The sequence below is a fragment of the Sebastes fasciatus genome, chromosome 2 (assembly GCF_043250625.1).
Source record: "Sebastes fasciatus isolate fSebFas1 chromosome 2, fSebFas1.pri, whole genome shotgun sequence".
In the NCBI taxonomy this organism is placed as follows: Eukaryota; Metazoa; Chordata; class Actinopteri; order Perciformes; family Sebastidae; genus Sebastes; species Sebastes fasciatus.
In genome coordinates, this window is record NC_133796.1 from 32,708,332 (window position 1) to 32,734,979 (window position 26,648).

The 26,648-nt window shown below is 40.7% G+C and overlaps 1 protein-coding gene and 1 long non-coding RNA gene across 3 annotated transcripts in view; both read right to left on the reverse strand.

The window, feature by feature from the left end:
• Window positions 1-25,895, reverse strand: part of LOC141758701 (uncharacterized) — a 245,243-nt gene extending 219,348 nt beyond the window's left edge. For both annotated transcript variants that reach the window (XR_012591926.1, XR_012591928.1), the window contains exon 1: window positions 25,695-25,895. This is a non-coding gene — a long non-coding RNA (uncharacterized LOC141758701). The remainder of the gene's footprint in view (window positions 1-25,694) is intronic.
• LOC141758689 (RING finger protein 148-like) lies at window positions 17,534-20,407 on the reverse strand. Its single transcript, XM_074620321.1, has one exon. It carries the CDS (start codon window positions 19,941-19,943, stop codon window positions 18,855-18,857), a length of 1,089 nt encoding a protein of 362 aa, XP_074476422.1. The 5' UTR covers window positions 19,944-20,407; the 3' UTR covers window positions 17,534-18,854.
• Window positions 25,896-26,648: the final 753 nt, after the last annotated feature.

Consider the following 26,648-nt stretch of genomic DNA (forward strand, 5'->3'; position numbering starts at 1 on the left):
ATGATATTAGTGCTATACAAATAAGCATTATTGTGAGGCTATTATTAGATATATTGTTGCTGTTTAAATAACAAAAGATACTAATTAATACTTGATTATTGTTAAATGCAGAACACAGAAGGGTAATGAGGCGCAGCATTTTTTTCAGCTGAGACCCTGCATTTGGTTGCATCTGGTTGCTATGATACGGAATATCCGCAGAAGTAAAAATGTCTGCACAAGGTATAGAGTACTTCCTCTGGATGACGGGAAGGCTGAAACACGTATAGGGAGAGAAAACGGACCTTTATATAGGATGCAACGGTTGGTCGTTGTGGTATTTGTCCCGCCCCTCCTCCATTGTGATTGGATGGCTGGGTAAAAAGTGACACTGATGAGCACAGCGTTTTACTCAGAGTTGAACATTTTTCAACTCACAGCTAGGGATGTCACGGTGAGGAAATTTTCCCACCGGTTAATAAACTTACTTGCGCTTACTTTGATCTTCACCGTCAGATGGCTGTGTGTCTGGCCTCTCCGGTCCAGCTTTCGCTGCGAGGCTGCAAATTTCCAGCTGGAGCCGCCGCGCACACCGGCTGTGAGCGCTCCGTCCTCCTCAAAGCGATTACCGCATTAAAGTTATGGTTCCCTTTTAGCATTGGGTTTAAATCCAAAGTAATGCCAAATGGGCGCTTTTGCTTTTTGCTTTGACACCAAATCCTCCGTCATCGTCTTCTCTGTCAACTCTCTCTCGTCCCGTGTGTGTGAAAGCTGACTCCTGCTGCTCCGAGCTGAGACTCCGTACGGAGCAGACACTTTCACTTTCAGATTGTAGTGTCCGTCGTCTGACTAGTATTGATAACATGCCGCTGATACGCCAAAAAGAACTAAAAGGGTTTTATTTCTATTAAAAAAAAGCTAAATTACGGTCGGGGCGGTGGACAAGTAATGTAATCAGTGTACGCCCGACCACCATGTAACACCAACTACCGCGGCAAGCCTACTCACGGCGACCAGAAAAAAACACCAAACATGCAGCGCTCAGCGCAGAATACCTCGTCACGCTGCCGCCGTGGCGCTCCCATTCAAAAGAATTCAAAAAAGAAAAAATGTGAACATAGTGGTTGTGGCAGTTGCTTTACTTGTCAATAGTGCGGTATTGCAATATTGCGGTTATTGCAACAGCCATAATGTCAATGTAAACACAGTTGTAGATTTGTAAGCGTGTGTCTTTAAACTCTCCCCTGACAAGACTCCTCACGAAGATAAAAAGTTTTACTGATGTCGATGATGGATTTACTGAGATGTCATAACACTAAAGCAATTAAATGGGGAAAGAAGGCCTATCATGGGACATCACAAGACAGGGTCTACACTACACAAACACATCCACACACTCCTCTTAGCGTGAGGTGTGTGTTGACCCTGGCTATATTTGGGCATTCTCTCTCCAGTGTGTCTTAATCCTGCTGTCTGCTGCGTTCCACCTGATTAGTCTGATCATTCACTTCTGACAGGCCTATTTCTTAACCCTGCACGCAAACACACGCACACACACACAAACACACATGATACATCACACACACAGACAATCTGACTCGAAGGGCCTGAAGAGAAAGACGCGTTGGCCCAGTCACTCGCAAGGAAAATATCCCATCATCGCCAGCGTTACACATCACTTCACATGGCCAGTCGCAAACACTGGCTCATTTAGCGTGAGGCGCACGCACGCACACACACACACAGACACACACATAATTAAAGCTGATCAACGTATATAAATCCCTCAGGAAAAAGGTTTCCACACCAAAATATGCATAATGAGCCTGCGTATATTCTCTAAGGGGATTTCAGTGCAGAGCGATAGAGAGGTACGAACTCAGGAGGCCGGAAACAAATGCAAATGTGAGGTACGACTGTGGGGTGGAAGCTGGGCTTCCCATACAATGCCCCAACAATATTGTCCTTCACCTGCTGAGATCTAAAGCAGTAATCAAGAGGCGTGGAGAGCCACGGCGACTATTTCTGTGCGGGGGACCTCGCTGACTCCGACTGACTCCCTCAGGCTGCAGATAAGAGTCAGCATATAGCGTGGGTGTGTGTGTGGGTCTGTGTGTGTATGTGTGTGTATTCATGCATGTAGGTGGAGGAAGTGTATCCCTCCCCCTCCGGTAAGCCATCTCTCTTTCTCTCTCTCTCTGTTGCTCCCCCTCTCATTGATCCTGTATTCCAAGCAGTTCCTCGATGACCAACCTGCTGTTGGAGCTGTTGTTGCAGTCGAAGTTGATTTAGTTGAGCGCGCCGTGCCTGAACTCTGAGGGACCATTCTGCTCAGTGGCTGTAAATTACATTTATTTACAAGGTGGATCATGAGAGGGAGGAAAAGAGTGTGAGTGTGGGTGTTTTATCTGTGTTAATGGTGTGTCCAAAACAAGTTGGTACCGCTTTCTAATAAGGCACTCTTTATAACAGTAGAAACTAATGGCTTGGTTAATGGTTAATAAATACTTGTTTATCATCCTCCAGCATGACACTGGCTTTATCTTTTTAGGTATCACCCATAGACTGTATATCAAGATGCAAAACAAGTCTCCACTTCCTCCCACTGTACAGAAGTGAAGCCAAAATATCCCGGATACGGGAGCGACCATCTTAAGATTTTGACGCAGCTTGTCAGCGAAAGAGACTCACAGCTGCCAATCATGATGTCTCACCTCCTTTTTATAGCATCAAATAACTAATTAAAATACAAACATATCAGAAAAATGAACACCTGAAATACATCAGCGTGATAAGAACTACCTAAAATGACAGAAACCATCTTTGTGAAAAATGTATTTGATGTGTACTTTGACTTTTTAGTTTGGTCCGTGTCCCATCCACTAACATGAAAGGGACTTATGACCTGTACTGCAGCCAGCCACCAGGGGGCGATCGCGATGTTTTGGCTTCACTTTTGGGAAGCTGTCATGTCGTCCTTCTTTACATACAGTCTATAGTATCACCTGAAGTGTACAATGTATAGAATATACATCTATTGGTGTGGTTGCAGATTGCAACCAACTGAGTATCCCTCCGCTCACTCCTCCCTTTCCAAGACTGCGGTAACGTGAGTTGCTGAGTGCAAAACTCTGGTAACGCCGTTCGCCTCGCTCAGAGGCCATCCATACCATAATAACACTACTTTAGGAGCAACGGAAGTCAGACGGCAGCTGGTGGCACCACAGTTTCGCATTCTGTGGCTCACATTACCGCAGTTTCACAAGCCTGACGGAGAGCTCCTGTGGTTTGGGTAACGTGAAAATGTGAAAGGCTCTCTCTAGAGCCAGTGTTTGGTTTGTCTGTAGAAACAAGGCAGAGCAACATGGCGGACTCTGTGAAGAGGACCTGCTCCCTATGTAGATATACATACAACAGCCCCTTTAAAGAAACAGTTTGACATTTTGGGAATTATTTGCTCCGTGATAGAGAGTAATAGATGTTATGATTGATGCCATTATCATGTCTTTAGGACAAATATGTAGTCCATTAGCATAGCTTAGCATAAAGACTGGAAACACAGACAAAGAGCTTTTTATTGTTTGCTTTTTGATTTTATGTTTGCTTGTTTGTTTACTTTTGTTGATTATAAGACTTTTGTATTTGCTTATATAGTTTACTGAGGTGAGACTCCTCCTATAAGCACCGACGCGTTTTTTTTAATCTCACCTGCACAACTTACTTCCTTTCTTTTGTTGTTGTGTTTCTGTTGCTTTTTTTTAATGTGCAAACAAATAAAATCTCAACAGTTAGCCTGGCTCTGTTCTACTGCGACAAAATCTGCCTACCAGCACCTCTAAAGCTCACTAACTAACGCGTTATATTTTGTTTGTCTAATATGTACAAAAAGTAAGTGTAAAAATATAGATTTGCCACTTTACGTGGGGTTAAGTAGACTCCAGGAAGCATAAACTTCCTGTTCAGATTTTGTAACCATTGGACAGAGCCAGGTTAGCCGTTTCTCCCTGTTTCCAGTCTTAGTGCTAAGCTAAGCTAACCAGCTGCTGGATGTAACGCGAGTTATGTAACAAACTATTCCTTTCATTCATCAGAAAGAGTCCTCTGATCATCAACTGTCGGACTACTTAGCTTTTGAAAAAAGCTCCGTAAAGCATCTGAACCAAAATCCATTTATTAACCACTTATTGGCATTTACGAGTGTAGACACCATGGTTTCTCATTTTCTAAAAAGCCATCATGTCTGCAGTTATGTATGATAATATGTTAATAATAAAGGGGTTTTGACCACAATTCATCAAGTCTGCAGTTGTAAATGTTAATTCGCTGTTAATAAATGGACTGTGGTCCAGATGCTCTGCAGCATTTTCCAGAAAGAAAGTGATCAGTCTTCCTGATGAACTCGAGGGCTCGCTGAAAAGAAACAGCAAAGCGTCATCCTGGGGGGGAAATCTCATCGAACCACATAGATATTTTTTACAACCTGGCAAGCCAAAAGTTGTTTTCATTAACTTTCTTATCAGGGCGATTAGAAGACCATTAATCATTAACCTACAAACCATTTGTAAAGGTTTCCTTATTACTTCTGACCCGGAGCAAGGACGTCATCATATTCCCCTGGTGGCATCCTAACCTCACCTAAACCACAAATCCCAGCTCAGTCTAGACCACACAGGAAACTCTCACAAAGAGCCGTGGTTGCAGTTTGGAGAGGGTGAACACAAACAAACTTTGTTAAGTGATTCCCTCTGTCTCTCCCATCGGCGCAACAATCCTCTTCCAGCCTGAGGCCAAGATCCTCTTTGTTTACGCAACGTCACATGGTGTTCTAGATGACCCTACCTGAAGCCAGGGACTGGTATCTATTTCCCAACTCTAGCTCCACATCCCTCCCCCTGCTCGGGCCTCAGCTCAGCCACAGACCAGCTATCCCATTGCTTGGACAAAGGACGCTTCACTGGGATGTAACTCATGCCTGCACATATAGAAAGTCAGGACAAAGCCTTCCATTCTCCTCCAGCTACAACAACACCTTTTGTCTTCTCTTACAAAAGAAAATCATTGCGTGCGTTTGCAAGCACGAACTAAAAGAGTTGCAAACAGCCTGAACATTTGGTTAAATTAGACGCAAAGACAAAACATAACAAATATACACCATGGAGCAATAACATACAGTTAATTAGTGAGGGTTTGTGTATGCACATGCAGCTATCCAGAACAGCAGATCAGAAGGGAGCTAAAGATACTTGAACAAGCCAAGGCCCCTCTGGTCAGCCCAGAGGCCCCAAACTGCTCCTGATATTGTGATATAACTGTCAAAAAAGAACATATCCTGGTAAAATAAAGCCTAAAAACAAAGCTGTACTCGCACTTACTGATGTGTATTGTGGTGTTTAAATACACATTATATCCCTTCATTTGCTAACTCACAAGCTACAATTTAAACTAAACTAGAACAACTACAAACTACCAGTACTGCCTCACGGTTGTATGCCTCTGCAAGTCAAGTTGCAGTTTACATCCATGTCTGTACAAATATCTTCACTACATCACTTTATCCTATTCGACATGTGTGTGTGTGTGTGTGTGTGTGTGTGTGTGTGTGTGTGTGTGTGTGTGTGTGTGTGTGTGTGTGTGTGTGTGTGTGTGTGTGTGTGTGTGTGAAATAGGGCTGTAAATCTATTCAAATATTTAATCGTGATTAATTGCACGATTGTCCATAGTTAAAGGGACTCTTTGTAATAATCAGAAATGTCTTGTTAACAGCGACACCTGTGGCCTTTAAGTCAACGAAAATCAGCGTGCTGTTGCTCGTGCTCGCGCTTGTGCTCGCTCTAATAGACATGAACGAGCATCGCTCAAAACAGTGAGGTGACACACGTCAGCTAAAACCACAATATCACTCTATATTTCAGCTGCTTGGCAGTAATGTTAGCTGACCAGACGAAGGTCTCTCCGTGAATCAATGCTTATCCTAGTTTGGCTTTTCCTGCCTCAGCCTCCCGACCGCAGCCGGAGGGAACAGTGGAGACACCGGAGTTTTGGTCGGAGACGATAACGTTTCTCGCAACGAAGCCCCGTCACTTCACAAGATACGGGAAACCTCTGTTGGTCTGGAGGAGCTGCAGCAGTTATTTCTGCACAAACGTTCACTAGATATTCTCAGAGCTAAACTAACTCTTCTGCAGTGTGTAGTGTGCGCACATGCACGTGAGATTGGAGCGAAAGAGTGAGAACGAACGCGGTGTGTGAATGAAGGCAGGCAGGCAGAGGAGCAGAGGAGCAGAGGAGCAGAGGAGCAGAGGAGCAGAGTACAGCAGAGACTTCGGCCCTGGAGACCAAAGTTACGGTCTCCCCCGCGTCTTCGACCGCGGCCAACACTGTTTAACAGACGGGCTTCACTAGATACAACTTTGCGGTTTTGGTGCTTCCGTGTAGTTTGTGTTGGAGTCTTGTCTGAACAGCGTAGCCACACGCAAGCGCGCATGGGACACCGACCTGCAATGATTTATACGTGTAAGAAGTTACAAACAGTCCCTTTAATAGTGATTAATCGCAAATTAATTACTAATTTTTTATCTGTTCAAAATGTACCTTAAAGAGAGATTTGTTGAGTATTTAATACTCTTATCAACATGGAGTGGACAAATATGCTGCTTTATGAGAATGTATGTATATATTTATTATTGTAAATCATTTAACACAAAAAAATGATAAATATTGTCCAGAAACCCTCACAGGTACTGCATTTAGCATAAAAAATATGCTCAAATCATAACATGGCAAACTGCAGCCCAACAGGCCACAACAGCTGTCAGTGTGACATAGAATACCATTTCCATTCACATATCTTGAGGTCAGAGGTCAAGGGACCTCTTTGAAAATGGCCATGACAGTCTTTCCGCGCCAAAATTTAGCATAAGTTTGGAGCGTTATTTAGGCTCCTTCACAACAACCTTAGGTTTCATACGTATATATATTCTAGTTTCATATGATAGTAGTATCTTCACTCTAGCTTAGAGTGACACTCTAGCTTAGAGTGACACTCTAGCGATTGTGATAATGTGTTAAAAAATTGGTGTCGTTAAAGTGAATTTCCATTATTATCACATTAACTTTGACAGCCCTATAAAAAACCTTAAGTTATTTTTGGTGACATGAATATTAAAACAGCAATTGAACTCAGTTTGTTCAATGCAATTTAGATCCACTCTTAATTTGTCAGCTGATTTGTGCTGTTAACAGTGTCTTAACATACAAGTTTGTAACATAGAAAAAGAAAAGAAGTCACTCTTCAAATGAAGCAATCAGGATCTTATCTCAGACTGAAGTTTCCTGCCCACGGCTTATCTGATTGCCATGTGACTGCTAGTCTGTGTAAAATTGTATTGCACAACATAAATGTTAAGGTCACAAGGAACCAATATGATGATAATGTTGTTTCCATAAACAAGATGTGGAGGTGGGGCAAAACACAGAAAGATATGATTTAAAAGTGATCAAAAAACATGAGCTGATTCTACTAAATGAACAGATTCCAGCCGGAGCTACAACTGTGTGTATTTTCAAAATAAAACAGAGATTTGGGGAATGAATCTGCACATTTTTCTATAAGAGTAGATCTGGAGAGGTAGCTGGTCAGAGGTCTTATGGTTGATTTTAAGTAAAAATCAAACATACCCTGTTCTACAGAAAGAAAATCTGAGAAAGAATTTTGTGTTAGACACAGTATATATCACGGTAATGAGAAATAGCTAACTTTCCATTCTATCATGACTGTAAGTACAATATACATATGCAACTGGTGATTATCTGTAACTCAATGACACGTAAAGCCCACACACTAACCCCAGTGACATACACACACTGAACACTGGAGCATCTAGATTAGATGGTTTGTGAGTGAGGCTATTTGTATGATGATCCTATAATAATAATATCCTCTATAGTGGAGACAGTCCTCCCCATGAAAATGTTTATATTTGGTACATCCGTCTTATTAACATCTAAATTGTCCTTCTGCGCCGACTTGTCCTCTAGATTCAACTAGTGCTGCAGCCTCCTTCCATTGCTCCCCCATTACTGTACCGTATCATCCTCCCCCTTCTCTTTCCATTTCCTATCTACTTTCTATATTATCTCACAATGTGAAAGCATCTGCTATATATACCAACTTAAGCCAGCGGACATAACCCACCCTGGCAAGGTGACTTGGCATGAATATAAATGCAGAGAAAAACTGGTATTTGTAAAGGAAACGCGTTGCAAAATACACAGATAGGACGCCGTACAGATGAATTAGAAAACAGACTGGGGAGATGTCTGGTTTAGCAGCGGACTGATTATGAAGTCAGGTATTTTGTAGGATGTTTACTGATACATATCGTACGATATCATTCATCAGACAAGGCACAAAATGGGAATGAGTTTCACCTGAGTTTACAGCTCACTGTTTTATGCTGGAAATTGTGCTCATGACTTTATTACAAATCCTTGATTGGACCAAAGTCCAGGTCCAATAATCCACCTGGTGCACACATTTAGATTCTGCCAAGTAGCTCTTTACATGCAGATTAAGAATTTAAATCTGTTTTGACAAAATATTTGACTAATGTCTTCACAACAAGCTCTTCATTAAAGAAAATAATAAACACCCTTCTTATTTATTATTTTGTTCTTTTTTTAGTATGAAATACATTATCTACAATTAAATAGAGCTGCAACAATTAATTGATTAGTTGTCAACTAAAAAAAAAGTAAATAATCTCTGATTCCAGCTTCTTAAATGTGAATATTTCCTGGTTTCTTTACTCCTCTATGACAGTAAACTGAATATCTTTGAGTTGTGGACAAAACAAGACATTTGAGGACGTCATCTTGGGCTTTGAGAAACACTGATCAACATTTTCCACCATTTTCTGACATTTTATAGATCAACCATCTGATTGATTTGGTCGAGAAAATAATCGACAGATTAATCGACAATGAAAATAATTGTTATTTGCAGCCCTAATCTAAAAATAGCAATATTACATAGATGCAAAGAGGAACAAAAACAAAAATACTAGCCGATCTTTCTGTTTATACTAAAGGATGAGTAACAATCTGCATCAAATCTACTCCAATTTTAGCGACTATTTCCTTAAAAATGCAGCTGAAGTTGAGCCATGTCCTAGCACTGACCCTTGGTGTACAAAAAATAGGACAAACCTTCGAGTGACTTTTATTGGTAAACCAAATGGCAGCCACAGCTTGTGGACAAACTGTGTAGGGAAGCCCAGGCAGGCCTGTGACAGATGGTCGGAGTGAACGGGTGACTGTTGAACAATGTGTGCTGCGTCCAGGAAAGCACATTCAGCAGAATGACACAGAAAGAGGCAGAGAAGAACCTGAAGCTTCTGTTGTTGTGTCACTTTAGACGCATATAAACCCGCATGCACAATGGATGGAGGCACACACACACACACACGGACGCACACATGCACAACGGGACAGAAAAAGACAAGGCCAGCAGGAAAAGACAAGAGCAGCCTGTAGCCTATATTTGCCGCTAACACCCTGGGACTTGCGCACACTACATTTTTCAACTGACATTAATAATTTTAGTTGTTCCCGACTCTATCTCACCTGCTCTCTCCCTTCCACGTCAGAATCCTAACACAAACATCACCCCCTCCAATCCCCACGTGAAGCCTCTGTTGCTTTTCTCTTTGTCCTGCGAGCTCTCTGCAATTAAGCAAATGGGTCATTAATTAATCGCCGCAGGCAACAGGACACACGAGGAGTTAATCAGACTGGATGGATGGACTGCTGGGAGGGAGCGAGACACACATACGCACGTACACACATACATGCCCACTTTCACAAACTATTGACATTTCTGAGAGGTGAGCCTCCAGTAAGATGTGCATGAATAAAATTAGAGAAAATGGCAGGAGCTGATGAAAAGCAGCTTGATCATTGATTTGTGTTGTCAAACTGTGCTGAGTGGCAGTTTCTTCTAGAGAGGAAACTTTGGTTGAAGCCTTGCCTCGGGCCATCAACATTCAGAGTATAAGACAAGAGGATATTTTTTCTAGTGTGTGATGGCGCACATCGCTGAGACTGCTGACAAATCATTTTCATGAGGTATATACAAATAGGGCTATTGATGGGGAAACCACACAGGATTCATATTGGCTGGATTTATACTGAGCAAATTGGTTTCATAAGTACAGGGCCGGTCCCAGACAGGTGCGGGCTCAGTGCTGAGACATCACTTTGGCGGTTGAGACGGAGGTTGGTTGTGAATGCAGACATGTTTCACAGACCTTTTCTGCTTTAAAAGGTGGGTTTCTCTTGAGACACATGAGCTCTCTGGCTCTCTCCCTGTCTCTCTGATGGGTTTGTGCAATAGATGGGAGACAGATTGGGGTAGGACTGAGGTAATTACATGCACAAATGTTGGGAATGTTTGGAATCTGCACCAGCAGGAGGGAATACCAAATGTGTCCCGGTCCCGCACCACACAGCAGGACGTGTCGAAAATAGAGGCGAAAAACTATTATTACTTTTAATTAGGATTAAGTATAAGTAGGGCTGCAACTAACAATTATTTTCATTATCTATCATTCAGCTGATTATTATCTCAGTTAATTGTTTTTTTACAGTGAAATTGTGAAAATCGCTGTCACAGTTTCCCAGAGCCAAAAGCAACATATTTCAATTAGCCTGATTTAACCCACTAACAATTCAAAACCAAATACTATTCAGTTTGTTGTCGCTAAAAACAAAGAAAAGCAACAAAATCTTCTTCACATTTAAAAATCTGGAGCCAGTTAATGTTTGGTATTTTTCCTAATAAATGGACTAGAGCTGCAATGGTTAATCGATTAGTTGTAAACTATTAAATTTATCACCAACTATTTAGATAAACGATTAATCGATTTGAGTTATTTTTTTAAGAAGAAAAGTCAAAATTCTCTGATTCCAGCTTCTTAAAAGTGAATATTTTCTGGTTTCTTTACTCCTCTATGACAGTAAACTGAATATCTTTGAGTTGTGGACAAAATAAGACATTTGAGGACGTCATCTTGGGCTTTGGGAACCACTGATCATTATTTTTCACCATTTTATCACATTTTATAGACCAAACAACTAATCGATTAATCAAGAAAATAATCGACAGATTAATCGACAGTAAAACAGCCCTACAATGGACTTAGGGCTGTCGCAATAACGACAATATTGCAATACCGCGCTATTGACGAACCAACTGCAGGGGATGGCAAGCAACTGCCACCACCGCTATGTTCACATTTTTTCTTTTTAATTCTTTGCAATGTGAGTGCAGCATATTTTGTATTTATCCAGAGCAAGTACTTTACTTTGTGTGGACATTTTTACTTTACGGATATTCCGTATCATAGCAACCAAAGCATCTCAGCTGGAAAAAAACGCTGCCCCTAAAGTATTAGTTTTAAAACTCTCATCTTTGTCATTTAAAAAGCAACAATATACCTAATAATAGCCTCACAATAAAATGTATTTATAAAGCACTCAAATAAGGATAAATAAATATATTTGCAATAACAAAAAAATTGGCAAGCATTATCACGCAAGAAAAAAAAAATTCACCGCGACAGCCTTAAATGAACTCAATTTAATGGATTATCAAAATAATTGACAAATCGATAACCGGACTATACATTTCTGCTCTAAATCTAAGACAAATTATAATAACTAATGGCCACCACCTCCATCACATACACAAAAAAGACACACGGACGAGAACTCAAGCCATTAAACTCCAGAATATCATGAATGAAGAGGTTTTCCTTGATTTCTCAGCTCATCAACATAATGCTCTATTAATATTTCTCCAGTAGATGGCAGACTTTTAATTATTTCAGCCCAATTGGCAGCTACACCAAACCAGATCCAGCATTTAAAATGAATGATAAGTTAAAACTGGATGGAATGATACTAAAGCACAGACGAAAGACCCAGTTTGTTCACCTATAGTACGGTCTCTTGAAGCATTGTGTGGGACATCACTTCCTTCCCCTGCCATTGAGTCAGAGGGGAAGAGGTGTTTCTTCTTCGGACATCCTCTCTTTTTTCTTTTAACCTCACATGTCCGGCCCGCCTGCCCTTTTGCTGTCTCTCAGCAGGAAGAAAAGACCAATGGGGAGGTAAGCTGGCCAACATGTCAAAGGACAGGACAGGACAGGACAGTAACGACAATGACACAGGATGAGAGTTGTTTTGTCCAGAGCACTCGGCACTATCTGATCTGCCAGAGGGACAACAAGAGGAAGGAAGGGTTGGCGACATCAAGCAGAGGCTGAGACTCTCACCTGGATAAACCTGAAACATTGCTGCTGCTGCTGCTGCTGCTGCTGTGATAATATTATGCAGAAAATATGAAGTGGACTTTTCCTGATTAGATAATGCTGGCAGCAAACATTCCCGCACTGAAACTAGTCAGATATGAACCATCAGTAAAATATTTTTTTTTCCAGAGACGAGCCAGAGTCTCCCTAATAATGTGAACATAAACTGACTGGCCAAAAGACATAAACCCAGCCGTGAGGTAAAGGAGCAATGACTAGTATACCTAATATTTGCACTTCATCACTGAGCCAGTGATACTTTAAGGATTTGGAGTGGGGGATTATAAATTTATATACACCGATCAGTCATAACATTATGACCACCTGCCTAATATCGAGTAGGTCCCCCCAAAACAGCCCTGACCCGTCGAGGCATGGACTCCACTAGACCTCTGAAGGTCTGCTGTGGTATCTGGCACCAAGACGTCAGTAGCAGATCCTTTAAGTCCTGTATAAGTTGCGAGGTGGGGCCTCCGTGGGTCGGACTTGTTTGTCCAGCACATCCCACAGATGCTCGATTGGATTTAGATCTGGAGAATTTGGAGCCCAAGTCAACACCTCGAAACTCGTTGCCATCCACATGATGTAAAAGAAAACGTGATTCATCAGACCAGGCCACCTTCTTTCATTGCTCCGTGGTCCAGTTCTGATGCTCACGTGCCCGTTGTAGGCGCTTTTGACGGTGGACACAGGTCAGCACGGGCACCCTGACCGGTCTGCGGCTACGCAGCCCCATATGCAACAAACTGCGATGCACTGTGTGTTCTGACATCTTTCTATCGGAAGCAATTTGAGCTCCAGTAGCTCTTCTATTGGATCAGACAACACGGGCCAGCCTTCACTCCCCACGTGCATCAATGAGCCTCGGGTCTGACCCTTCCTTGGACCACTTTTGTTAGGTCCTGACCACTGCAGACCGGGAACATCCCACAAGAGCTGCAGTTCTGGAGATGCTCTGACCCAGTCGTCTGGCCATCACAATTTGGCCCTTGTCAAAGACGCTCACATCCTCACGCTTGCCCATTTTTTCTGCTTCCAACACATCAACTTCAAGGACAAAATGTTCACTTGCTGCCAAATATATCCCACCCACTGCCAGGTGCCATTATAACGAGATAGTCAATGTTATTCACTTCACCTGTCAGTGGTCATAATGTTATGGCTGATCAGCGTGTATCTACCAGAGCATTTGATCTAATAGTCTGTGTAAGCAGTAATAGAGGAAAAGAAATGTTTCATGTTGTACTAAATGGATTCATTTGTTTCTTGCTACACTTTTGTAATCAAATTTCCTTCCTTCATTAAGATAATTACACAGACGGTCTGGGACAACAGAGCCTGAGACTAAACCAACTGTAATTTAATTAGAAAGACTTTCTTTCGCTCTGCTGAAGCAGCACAGCAGAGGGACAGACAGACAGACAGATAGATATATAGATATATATATAGAACTCTTCAACTGGGTCATTAAAATATACAGTCAGTGAAGTACTTTATTTCATTATGGTTGAATTTATGACTCTGTACTTTCCACTCAAGCAAGAAATTGCCCCAGCACCAGAAGACCAAAAATTTCTTGCAGGGACTGAATTTAAATTCGCTGTGAGTAGGATTTACTCCACCAGGTGGTGTTGCAGGGCTGTCATAAACACTCACTGGGATAGACTGAGACACAGCGAGGAGCATGGGGCCTGAAGCCTGCACATAAAGCACACGTCCTCATGTTTATTTAACCACAAACTACTTCTTATATTTCTTAATTCAGTCCCAAGCCTCCAGGTTTATTCGTCGCCATAGAAAACATGATATATTTACTGTGATTAGAAGGTACAGGAGCAGATAAGCTCTCAGGCCACCACAGTAGTTAATTCCACTGTTTGATTCCTATCTGGAGCTGAAGGTCAAGTGCGGTATTAGAGTCCAGCCACAGACTAGTATGCCATTAAATGAAAACCTTCTGACTCAATTTTCTCCTTAACAACTGCAATAAATCAGAGAAGCGCCACCGCTGAGCAGAGCGTGCCTCTAGCCCAGGGCCTGCCAGTTGTTCCCAGCCTGGCCAGTTAGTTCAGTATTGATTCTCTGTCTCGCTGTGATACCACTATAACCATCTGACCTATGAATGCTGAGCTCACAGCACTGGCCTGAAATCCAGCGCACACACCGCGGAGGGAAGAAGGAGCACCAAGACTCAGCTCACCCTCTGGGCTCCACACTGTATAGTGCTTTCACTAAAAACTTTGTGCCTTGTTTCTGTACCTGCTTTACCCTCTACACCAGGGGTCTTCAATGTTTTTCAGGCCAAGGACCCCCAAACTGATGGAGAGATGGAGCAGGGACCCCCTACTATATATATTGTATACAATTGTGTTTTATATTAAACTGGGCCTAGTGCCATGTATAAATGTACCTTGTTATTGTGCATTCAATACTTAGCTTTTCATATAATACACAGGTTCATATATTCATGTTTTTATTTTAAACATGTGCAAGGTGCAGTGAGTAGGGTGGCCATGCCACTGCCATTTATAAACATACCTTGTTAACTGATACCAATGCCAATATCAACAATGTCTGTCAATTGCATGATATTACTTCTGCCTCCATTTATCTGTTCGCTACAATATGTTGGACTCATGTTAATGTGTATTTAAAGACATTTAAATTTATGGGGGGGGGGAAATTGGGGGGGAATAAAAAAATAATAATTGTCAAACCAAAAATGTATATAAAATAATAATAATAAATAATAATAATAAAAATGAGAACATTTCGCGACCCCCCTGCAGTATCTCCGCTTACCCCCTAGGGGTCGCACACCCCCTGTTGAAGACCTCTACTCTACACCTTTAACCCTATCTCCCCTCACACACCTTGGCCCATCTCACACTTACACAGACCTTTAAAAACTCACGGTGCTATGAAAAAATCCTTCAGTCTTTGGGCACCTTGTAGAGATTTTGAGACTTGACAGGATGTTAAAATTAAAATTATTATTGAAAAAATATATATTGAAGGCCCATCAGAGCATGCTAATGGGGACAGTGCCTAATAGGTATCAAGGTATACCACGGTATGAAAGTTAGAGATGCACCGAGGCCTATATATCAGGCCTATGCTGATATGGTATTGGTGACAATGGGGCCGATCTATTAAATTGAATTCTATGTTTATATACTATATACATTAGAGACTGAAATTTGAATTCCTGTTTAAGTTTTGACCAATTTGTTGCTGCATTAAAAAGGTTTACACTTGAATTGTAATTACTGTTAATTTTGAAGATTTTTTTAAGTTGCTGGTGTACGATTTATTATTTTAACAATAAATAACAATTCACTAAATTTATATCTATGTATTTATTTGTTACATTTTGTCTTACAAAGTTAGGAAAGCGATGTTTAAGTCTTAAGTTTAAGCCAGATGTTGCCTTGCCTTCCACATAAAAGAATGATCCCAGTCACTTCCACACAGTGAGGCATACAGTTTATTAATTTAACGCTGCTATCATATCGGTACCCATTGTTTTATTATAAAGCTCACAACTGATGTTATTTCTCTTTTAGTAGTTAATTATATGATATAATGCTGCTAACAGGTAAACTCACATACTTTAGTTACATCAGTTACATCCTATTTTTATTTTATCCAATTTATAATTCTGTTTATTATAATTATCTTCTCATTCCTTTAAGGGTAATTGTAACTGATAATAATAATAATAATAATAATAAGTTAATGTACTGTGAAATTCTAATACCATTACAACCCTAGTGCCTAAGAGCCTCTGACCATAGGGGCCTCAGACCTACAAACTGTAGGCAAGGCACCTTGGCACAGGAGTTCATATTAAAAATCTAAAATATAGTAGTTGATTCTGTGTAAATAAATTATAGTACATGTGAAATAAGAAAGGAGTGTGACTGGACGCTCTAGAGCAGCGGTTCCCATCCTGGTGGTCGGGGCCTCTCAAGGGATCCCAAGAAAACAAATTGAGAATTCATCAGATGAGTGCATCTTTTACTAATTTTGCTTTTCTCTTGTGAAATATTTAGGGCTGTCCTCGACCAAAGAAGTTCTTAGTCGACTAACACAATTGTGGTGACTCATCGATTAGTTCAGTGGTTCCCAACCTTTTTTCTTAAGGGACCACTTTTCTATCATTGAGTAAACTGACGACCCCTGACAAAGTGACATATTTTATGGATATTTCATATTATATTGAATGCATAACAATAACAGAACAGAACAACTGATCAATTGTACAATCAACCCAAATAGTGAACACAATAACTGCTGGAAGTTTGATTGAGTGATTTGGGTGAATTTTGAGCAGATTATTTCCTATGAATATTACATCAGAGAGGAGTTTTCCTGTTATTTTAAATACAATTCTCAGTCTGTATTATGTTTTTTGGGGGGGTTTTTTTAAGAGTCATTCATACTTAATATGCTTCCTCTTTGACAAAATCAGTGTTTTCTGGCCACTGTTTTTAGCTCTTTGGGTGTTTTAACTGTGTACTTATCTAATGCAGGACGAGGCTGTTTAGCAGAGAGGGAAGGCTCTGTGTGAATATAACTTGTGTTCAGGTCTTCACAGTGACCTTATCCTGTTTGTATTTTAAATAGTAATCCAAACTTTAAAAATAACAATTTAATTTAGTTTTCTTCACAGAAATGAATGAAATCCTGAGGTATAGGCCAAAAAAAAGAGGTTGTCTTACAAAAACATCTGTATCTAAAATCAAGAAGGCCTCAAAAGTCCTGACAGAAAACATGTTGAGCCTCGCAAAACTTTAAAAGAAGTCTTGCAATTTCCTTACAGACTTCACTGTGGGTGTACTTCTAAAACACAATGGACGGATAATAAAAACTAATATTTCAATTCCGTTGGCATGCAGCTGCATATCTCTGCTTGCTCGGTCAGGCCCTTCTACTTATGTGATATGATGATTATCCAGCTCAAGCTCAAGGTGTGTGCGGATCGGCTCCCACCTGTGCAGAAGTAATTTACTCCTCTCCCACAGTCATTGGGAACAAGACCATAACTCTGAAAGTGAGACACTTTTTAACCACACATATACCTGCCTGATGTGGAGTAACACACCTGCACACTCACACTCACCCTCCACACACACACACACACACACATGCAGAAACATTCTTACAAGCACATATGCTCGTAAATTTGGCCTCATTTTGAGGGATTTATTGCAGTCTACTAAGCATCAATGTGATTTAATACAGCAAGTAATATTATTTTTTTTTTACAGAACAATTTAAGACTCCTGGAATCTGTAAAACAGTAGTGAAAATGATTCAATATAGAAAAATATAAAGTGCCACAATCAGCATATTCGCACTAGCAAACAAGCTTCATCATTTACAGAGGGAGACACTAATGTTCCATAATTTAGCCATGTGAGAGTTCAGAGGTAGACCACAGGGATTTAATAAACACCATTACAAATAATTCTAAGGAAAAACCTGGAAGACCTGTTCAAGAATTTGTGCTTGCACATGAAAATCAGCTGTTTAGAGATGGAAAAGGACTATACATACATTCTGTATTACATCGATACTAACAGATGAAATTATTGATAAATAGATCTCAATATACATTCAAAATCCATTACACACAAAGATAATTTTCCCCTATCCAACCAACATTTTTTGGGGACATATCATCAGCAGACATTTATTGCATTGCCATATTGAGTAAAAAAGTAGCTAGAGGCCAATGAATCATAAAGGGCTTGAAATTTCTTATTTCATACGTGGCAAACGTGTTTCTACGGACCACGTCTCTTAAGAGTTCCAGCCCCTCAGGTGATGTTATTCACTCATCAAGGTGCACTGTGTGTCATGCTGTATTTCCTGTTACGGGTGTGTTCATAAGGGTGTGTTTGTATATCCAGTCTGGCAACCAGACAATGAAAATGGAAAGTCATTGCTCCAATTTCAAAAGCAGGAACATTTATTCAAATTAATTGAATTAAAAGAGATAAATCTGCTCTGAATTTAAAAGACAATCGTCAATTGTAAGGGAGTGTGAGCTTTTTGTTGGAGGAAATTTGGCCCCGATTTCAAACAGATATTCAAATGCTCTACTGCACTTCCTCTCTAACCAGTGTCGAGCTGGTGTGTCCACTATGCAAAGCAGAAATGTGACACTGGCATCACTCCAAGACTACTCGGTTTTTAGGATCTATTTTAACGATCACGTTATGAACACACCCGATATTTACACACATGCACCAAGACAGAAACAAAGCAAATGCAGTGTCATCCAGGCTAATTACACAAGGTTTATTAACATTTTAAATCCTTGGAATTTCTTTTGAAATCAATTTTTTTAGCATGCCTGCATTACAAGATGAGGATTGTTTCTCCTGTTGGAACATTAAAGTTTGATTCCTTTGTGCTGGTTCAGTGTATCTCAGAAAAATAAAGGGACTTTGACTGTGTCCTGGTTTGTTGCTGTTTTGTTCCCGTTGCTGTTGTTCATCTCCTCCCAGCCTCTGCGTCTCCCTCGAAGGCGTCGTTGTCATAGCGATGCTGCTGTCTCTCTGGGTCAGGGCTCGCTGGGTCAGTCAGTGGGACTTCGTACATGGGCTCTGCTCCCGTCACTGTGATCACAGTGACCTCTGGTGGTGACTCATCAGAAAGGCCCTCTTTTGTTTCCTCCTCAACCCCCAGGGCCTTCAGGATGTCGCACTTACACATGGGGCAGGTCCTCCTCTCCAGCAGCCAGGGCTCGATGCAGGCTTTGTGGAAGATGTGGTCACATGTTAGTACCGTCACAACTTCCCCTGCCTTGTAGGAGTCAATACACACGGCACAAACATGGTTCTCAGAGGCAGTTTCCTCATCCCCTGTCTTGAGTTTGCGTACTTGCAGACGCCCGATCGCTTTCTTAGCCTCAGATTTCAGCTTCCTCTCGCTGCGCCTATACATACTCAGACCGTAGAGACGATTTGCGGAGATATACACAAAGTAAGCGATGGAGGCTGCTGTCACAATGAAGAAGGCGATGGACAGGAAGTAAAGCCAGTATGTGTCCATCCAGGGTCCGTGAGGGCTGCCTACTTCGATAATCATCCGCACATCTGTCCCATTCTTCACCAACTTGACAATCTCCGTGCCCTGAGCGTTGCCAATCATGATAGCCACAATACCAGCTGCATCTGAGTGTGCCATGTGTGTGGTGCTGTTGCCACTGCCGTCCACATTATACACCACCACACCAGCTGCTCCTTGACGTTTGGCAGCATTGATCTTCTCACTGAAGGTGCAGTTGCCCCTTTTAACCAGGGCTATCCATGGTGGGGTGCTGGAATTGCGATTGTAGACAGGATCTGAGCCACAGCCTTTGGGGTCTCCACTGGGAAGCGTAACAATACCCGAGGTTTTCTCCAGGGGAGAGTTACGACCGAACACCCCACACTCACAGTATTTGTCCACAGTCTCATTGTTGTTTTTAGCATAGCTTATTTCCACCCGGGCAGTCCAAAACACCACGGCAGCTGAATAGTGAACAAGCTCTGACAAACACAGCAAAAGCAGCAGGCAGTGTTGTGTCTTCTTACCCATAGTAACGCTCTTCTTAAAACAACAGGAAGCCCTCCGTTCGCTTCTTTAGCTTCTTCAAAACTCCTTTGTTTGTCCCAGTTCCTGGTTTGTCCGAGCAACAGCGGTCTGAACACAGCCACAGTTTCACCCAAGCTGCTGTCTACCGTAATCTGATATGAGCCTTTGGTAACACAACACGAGCTATGCGTCAGCCACTCACCTCTCGTTATCTTCCCGAACCTTGAACACTGAACACTCCTCGCAGAGGGCAGGGTGCTGGTATTCAACAAGTGGAAGTACACAAAACACACAGACCTGTGCTGTTTCGAGAGCCAAGGAACAGCAAGCGGGAGCGCAAGACGCGATAAGCAAACGATAAGGATAATTTCATGGACATAGGTCGACAACACGGGACAATCCTGTGAAACTAATAAAAGCTGCTAGCTTTCCCTTGTGTAATGATGAGCAAAGCAGCTCTACCTGTTTTTCTAGTTTCGCTCGTTTCCTTCCCCTATTCTCTGTGGCTGAGATCACTGTTGTGAAAAGCAAACTGACAAGTGTCACTCGTCTACCTTGTGGTTATTTGCTCTGAAAGACTGTTAAATAGTCTGCTTCTACCACACATTTCACACATACACGGACACATTATAAATGTGACGAATAACTCGCTTTAAATTTGCACACATCATAAAATAAAGGTGCTCCCTGTGTTTAGATACCTTGAAGCACTTTAAGAGCTTTATTCCACACAGCTAGCAGCATACCAGTGACAGCTGAGATGGAACAGGGCATTGTTGAGTTTCCATTGTATCTTCTTACAAGTGAAAGCACTCACACACACACACACACACACACACACACACACACACACACGCACACACACACACACACACACACAGAGGCTTCCAATGACAAATGAGATGGAGAGGTTTCTTGCCAAGCTGCTATTTTACCTCAGTTCACCAGCACACACACTGCAGTACACAGGCCTTTCTAGAATGTGCTATTAAATATTTTATCTCAGTGGAGCAAAAATCTGCAAATAAAAAAGAGCCTGGTATTTATTCTTAGTATGGCTGCAACACACAGCTCCTGATAACAGGAACAATGGTGCTGCTGGGACCCATAAATTCTTGAAACTGAAATAATTACCTAGACACAACAGAAAGTGAAGCCCAACGTGAACTCCATTAATACCAAATTAATTAAATGTTTTGTTTTTCTGCATAAAAAAAAACGTTCTATATTGGTGTGAATGTAGGAACCACATATTCAAGATATCCTGTAAAAGATATGCTCTAAAACGTTCTGCTCCAATACTGACATCTACTGGTTGGATAGCATGAGGGTCGACCGTCAAAGACAACAACAAACTGCAACACTTGCTCAGAAAACCAGCCAAAACATTGGCAATACTGATAGATGATATAATACGAGATACACTGTAGGTGTATGTCATGAATACAGATGATTTTGTCCCAAAGATATTTTGTAATGTCAGTAGTATTCCACTTTTTAGACCTGTCTGGTGATGAAATGATGCCACCACATAAAAATACCATGACAAAAATTAAATTAGAAGACTAAAGTCACATCCCATCCAGAGTACAGGCCCAACATGTTCACTACTAATTTAATATATAAGGCATTATTGAATAAAGCATCTTATGAATAATATACAGACAAATATATATTAGAAAAATATAAGGGCAGGTACATTTTTAATATGTTCAAAATTTACCTTAAAGGGAGATTTGTCAAGTATTTAATACTCTTATCAACATGAGAGTGAGCAAATATGCTTTGTTTATGCAAATGTATGTATATATTTATTATTAAAAAGCAATTAACAACATAAAACAATGACAAATATTGTCCAGAACCCCTCCCAGGTACTGCATTTAGCATAGCAAATATGCTCAAATCACAACATAGCAAACTGCAGCCCAACAGGCAACAACAGCTGTCAGTGTGTCAGTGTACTGACTTGACTATGACTTGCCCCAAACTGCATGTGATTATCATAAAGTGGGCATGTCTGTAAAGGGGAGACTCGTGGGTACCCATAGAACCCATTTTCATCCTCATATCTTGAGGTCAGAGGTCAAGGGACCCCTTTGAAAATGGCCATGCCAGTTTTTCCTTGTCAAACTTTAGCGCAAATTTGGAGTGTTATTTAGCCTCCTTCCCGACAAGTTAGTATGACATGGTTGGTACTATCACGTTAACTTTGACAGCCCTAAAAATATATATTTTGTAAAATATTATTTTACACAAAATTAATCTGATACATTTTAAAACTCAGCTCAAAAGTTATGTCCTCCACTTAGTATTTAAGAGTGGCAGTATGAAATATTGGTAATTGGGGGGAAATGGTGTCGTAAAGGAAATATAGACTTTAGAAGAAGAAAAAACTGCTGGAATTACATGAAAATGACCTGCAATAAACTCTCTTATTGGGAAAAGAAGCAGGAGGAAAAGAGTTTGAGGAATTTGAGCTGAGTTTTTAAAGTGAATGGGATTATTTCACAGTTTCATGGCTATATGACATTTGGGTCTGAATTCATAAGATTATTTGTTTCATAATTTAGTTTTAGAAATGTCACTATAATTGGATATGCATTTATTTAATATCAAACACTTTGGATTTCCATGACATCCAGGATGATCACACACAACTGCACATTTCCTTAATGTCAAAAAATAGGAAACTACAAGATGACTCAATGTTTTAAAAAGCCACAAAACCAATCGAATTATACCACACAGGGGCGCCATTTACTCACTGTTTTTGTCCACTATTTGACAGTAAACAACACTGTTTTCATCCATCACAACAAGACAAGCATGTACAGCCTAATGTGGCTGATGTGCTGGGCCTACTAATGCAATCAAAATGCCAAGAAGAATTTTAAGGAACTAATTATTAGGCAATCTTCAAGAAATCATGCTTTGCATTCATACAACCTCCTACTTAGTACACAACATGCAATCTGCACAGTTTAGTGCAGGGCCATTGACAACAAATAAAGCAAAGCAACTTACAGCTTGTTTGGCAGGTCTGTCTCTGCAGTGAAGACACGCTGTCCATCTGTCTAATGTCTCCTGAGCACACATGTTCCCTGGTCTGAGGATTTGGGGGAAACTTGGGGCATGTCCAAACAAGCCCCAGACCCTGTCACTCCCCTCACACACCCCACATCCCTTTTCTGTCACAAACCTCTACTTATTCAGTGTATAATAGGAGTTGTAATATAAGTAGGTAATAGCCTATAGTTTGAAAATCCATACATTGTATATACATTGAGATTAAAACCTCTTTTACAAGTGAGACCTAGCCATGGCAGGGTCAAATAGCAGCATCCAACACATAACAAGACAACAACATTGAATCATGGCAGCAACAATAGGTACGACAAAATACATTACGTCATACAGTGCATGAACAGGGCAGCATGTTGGTCATGTGTTTGTTATTTAATTGAAGAAACTGCAGTTAGCAGTGACCACATCATTTGAAGAGATAAGGGTCTCAAGTTTAAGCTTGGCCTGCAGATCGTTCCAGGATCAAGGACCAACAGGCTTGTTTTACCAGCTTCTGTACTGATAGATGGCACTTTAAACTGAAGCCTTTTATGTGACTTAAGATTATAACTGTTTCGGAGAAATACAAACTTCCAGCTTAAGGAAATAGGAAATTTGCCAGAGATGATCTTATAAACTAAAATGTACCAATGTTGTAACCTACGCAGAGTGAGGGATGACCATCCTGCCATGCTGAATAAGGTACAATGATACTGTACCTCAGGGTTGAGTGATACAGGGGCTCAAGTAACTGGCTTGTATTGTTACTGTCACATTTATATTATTATAGATTATGTCATATCAATATAAACCAAGCAGGGTTGGAAAGAGTACTATAATATTATCCTCAAGTAAAAGTACAGTTAAGAATTTGTACTCAAATACTAGGAAAATTAATTTGGTAAAAATATATGTATTAAAGTAAAAGGTAGGTCAGTTAAAATGTATTCTGAGTAAACGTTACTGCACAAGGGTAAGGGTAAGGAGGGTGAAGAAAAACATATATGACGATGATGATGATGATGATGATGTTATATGATGATGATGATGATGTTATATGATGATGATGATGTTATATGATGATGATGATGATGTTATATGATGATAGACCAATTAAAGTAAAAAGTTATGCTAACAATCTAGTGCATTAGCATATCAACGTATGCACAGAGCCCCATCCGCAGCCTGCACAACCAGCCGTACAAGAAATAGCCAGAAAAGAGGCCAAAACTCAGATAATTAAACAAAAAATAAATGACACCCTGGCGGGTGCACACACGCTACGTTGCCTAGCAACATTGCCGTTCTCCTCTGTTAGCATTGAGCATGTTAGCATGTTAGCATTGAGCCTGTTAGCATTGAGCATGTTAGCATGTTAGCATTGAGCATGTTAGCATGTTAGTATTGCGCCTGTTAGCATTGAGCATGTTAGCATGTTAGCATGTTAGTATTGAGCATGTTAGCATGTTAGTATTGAGCATGTTAGCATGTTAGTATTGAGCATGTTAGCATGTTAGCATGTTAGTATTGAGCATGTTAGCATGTTAGCATGTTAGTATTGAGCATGTTAGCATGTTAGCATGTTAGTATTGAGCATGTTAGCATGTTAGTATTGAGCATGTTAGCATGTTAGCATGTTAGTATTGAGCATGTTAGCATGTTAGCATGTTAGTATTGAGCATGTTAGCATGAGATCAGGAGAAGGAGATGGGGATGGATTGGCCATACACTCCGGAAACCCGGTACCAGCATCACCAGGCAGGCCCTTAGATGGAACCCACAAGGCAAAAGAAGGAGAGGCCGGCCCAAGAACACCTGGCGCAGGGACCTTGACACGGACATCACACAGAGCGGGCTGACATGGAAACAACTGGAGAGGAAAGCCCAGGACAAAAGACTCTGGCGGACTGTGGTCAACGGCCTATGCTCCACAAAGGAGCGAAAGGCTTTGAATGAATGAATGTTAGCATGTTAGTATTGAGCCTGTTAGCATTGAGCATGTTAGCATGTTAGCATTGAGCATGTTAGCATGTTAGTATTGAGCCTGTTAGCATTGAGCATGTTAGCATGTTAGCATTGAGCATGTTAGCATGTTAGTATTGAGCCTGTTAGCATTGAGCATGTTAGCATGTTAGTATTGAGCATGTTAGCATGTTAGTATTGAGCATGTTAGCATGTTAGCATGTTAGTATTGAGCATGTTAGCATGTTAGTATTGAGCATGTTAGCATGTTAGTATTGAGCATGTTAGCATGTTAGCATGTTAGTATTGAGCATGTTAGCATGTTAGCATGTTAGTATTGAGCATGTTAGCATGTTACCATTGAGCATGTTAGCATGTTAGCATTGAGCATGTTAGCATGTTAGCATTGAGCATGTTAGCATTGAGCATGTTAGCATGTTAGCATTGAGCATGTTAGCATTGAGCATTGAGCATGTTAGCATGTTAGCATTGAGCATGTTAGCATTGAGCATGTTAGCATGTTAGCATAATAGCATTGAGCATGTTAGCATGTTAGCATACCCCTGTCGGTCACATAACGTCCTGGTTGTGTTTGATTTGGGTCACTTAGCGTGCTGACTGGGAGTACAGCACTGTTTAATTAACTGTTTACAAGCTGCTGGGCACGGCCCGGTGAGAGTTGTGATCTTTAAACGTACTGTTACACAGTAACATCTCTCTACTCACCTCTAGTGGTTGAACCTCCGACACTGTAATGACACATGTAGCGGAGGACTTAATCTTTTACTCGAGTGAAATATAGGATTCTTAAATTACTCAAAACTAGGCTACACTATAAAGGACGTTGTTGCAGTAAGGACAGGAGCCTAAATGTAATGTGTTACTGTTCCACCCCGGAAATCAAGATTAAGCAAATCAATCTCTCAATCTAGATCAACCTTTACTATCTAAAGAGACATTTTAGGCAAAAACAAAAAACATCTGTCTGGAGCCTCAAAACATTTGATCATTGTGATGAAGGTAACACAGTTTATAGTCTAAGTATATAGTGTATAAGTCTAATGCAGTGAGGGCCAAAGAGACAATGTACGATGGAGTATTATGGCCACATTGAGGGAAAAACATCTGAGATTTACAGAATAAAGTCATAATATTACGAGAATAAAGTCATAATTTAACAAGAAAAAAAAAATAACACATAAAATTGCTACTTTATAATATTATCACTTCATTCTCATAATACTACGACTTTTTTCTCTTAAATTCATGTCTTTACTCTCGTAATATTCTGACTTTTTTTCTCGTAAACCTATAACTTTATTTTCATAATATTACGACTTAATTCTCGTATATTATGACTTTATTCTTGTAATATTATGACTTTATTCTCAAAATCTCAGACTCATTTTTTCCCCTCAATGTGGCCCTAATAGTCGTACCATAGACCCACAACAATGATAAATAAAATTGAAAATGTAAACAAAAAACAGTTATTCATTTCCATGTTTAAAACTCCACAGGGAGCCACTGGAGAGGAGCTAAAGAGCTGCAGGTTGACACCTGAACTAGGCTATATTGACAAAGAGTATAGAAGCAAAGAGATGAAACTCCTGGTTGTTTTTAACAACGGCCGCTGCCACAATTTTGGACTGAAAACGCTTATTATGCTTACACAGTTTT

Excerpts from the sequence above, each read along its gene's own strand:
- LOC141758689 (XM_074620321.1), bottom strand. The coding sequence starts at position 19,943 with ATGGGTAAGAAGACACAACACTGCCTGCTGCTTTTGCTGTGTTTGTCA.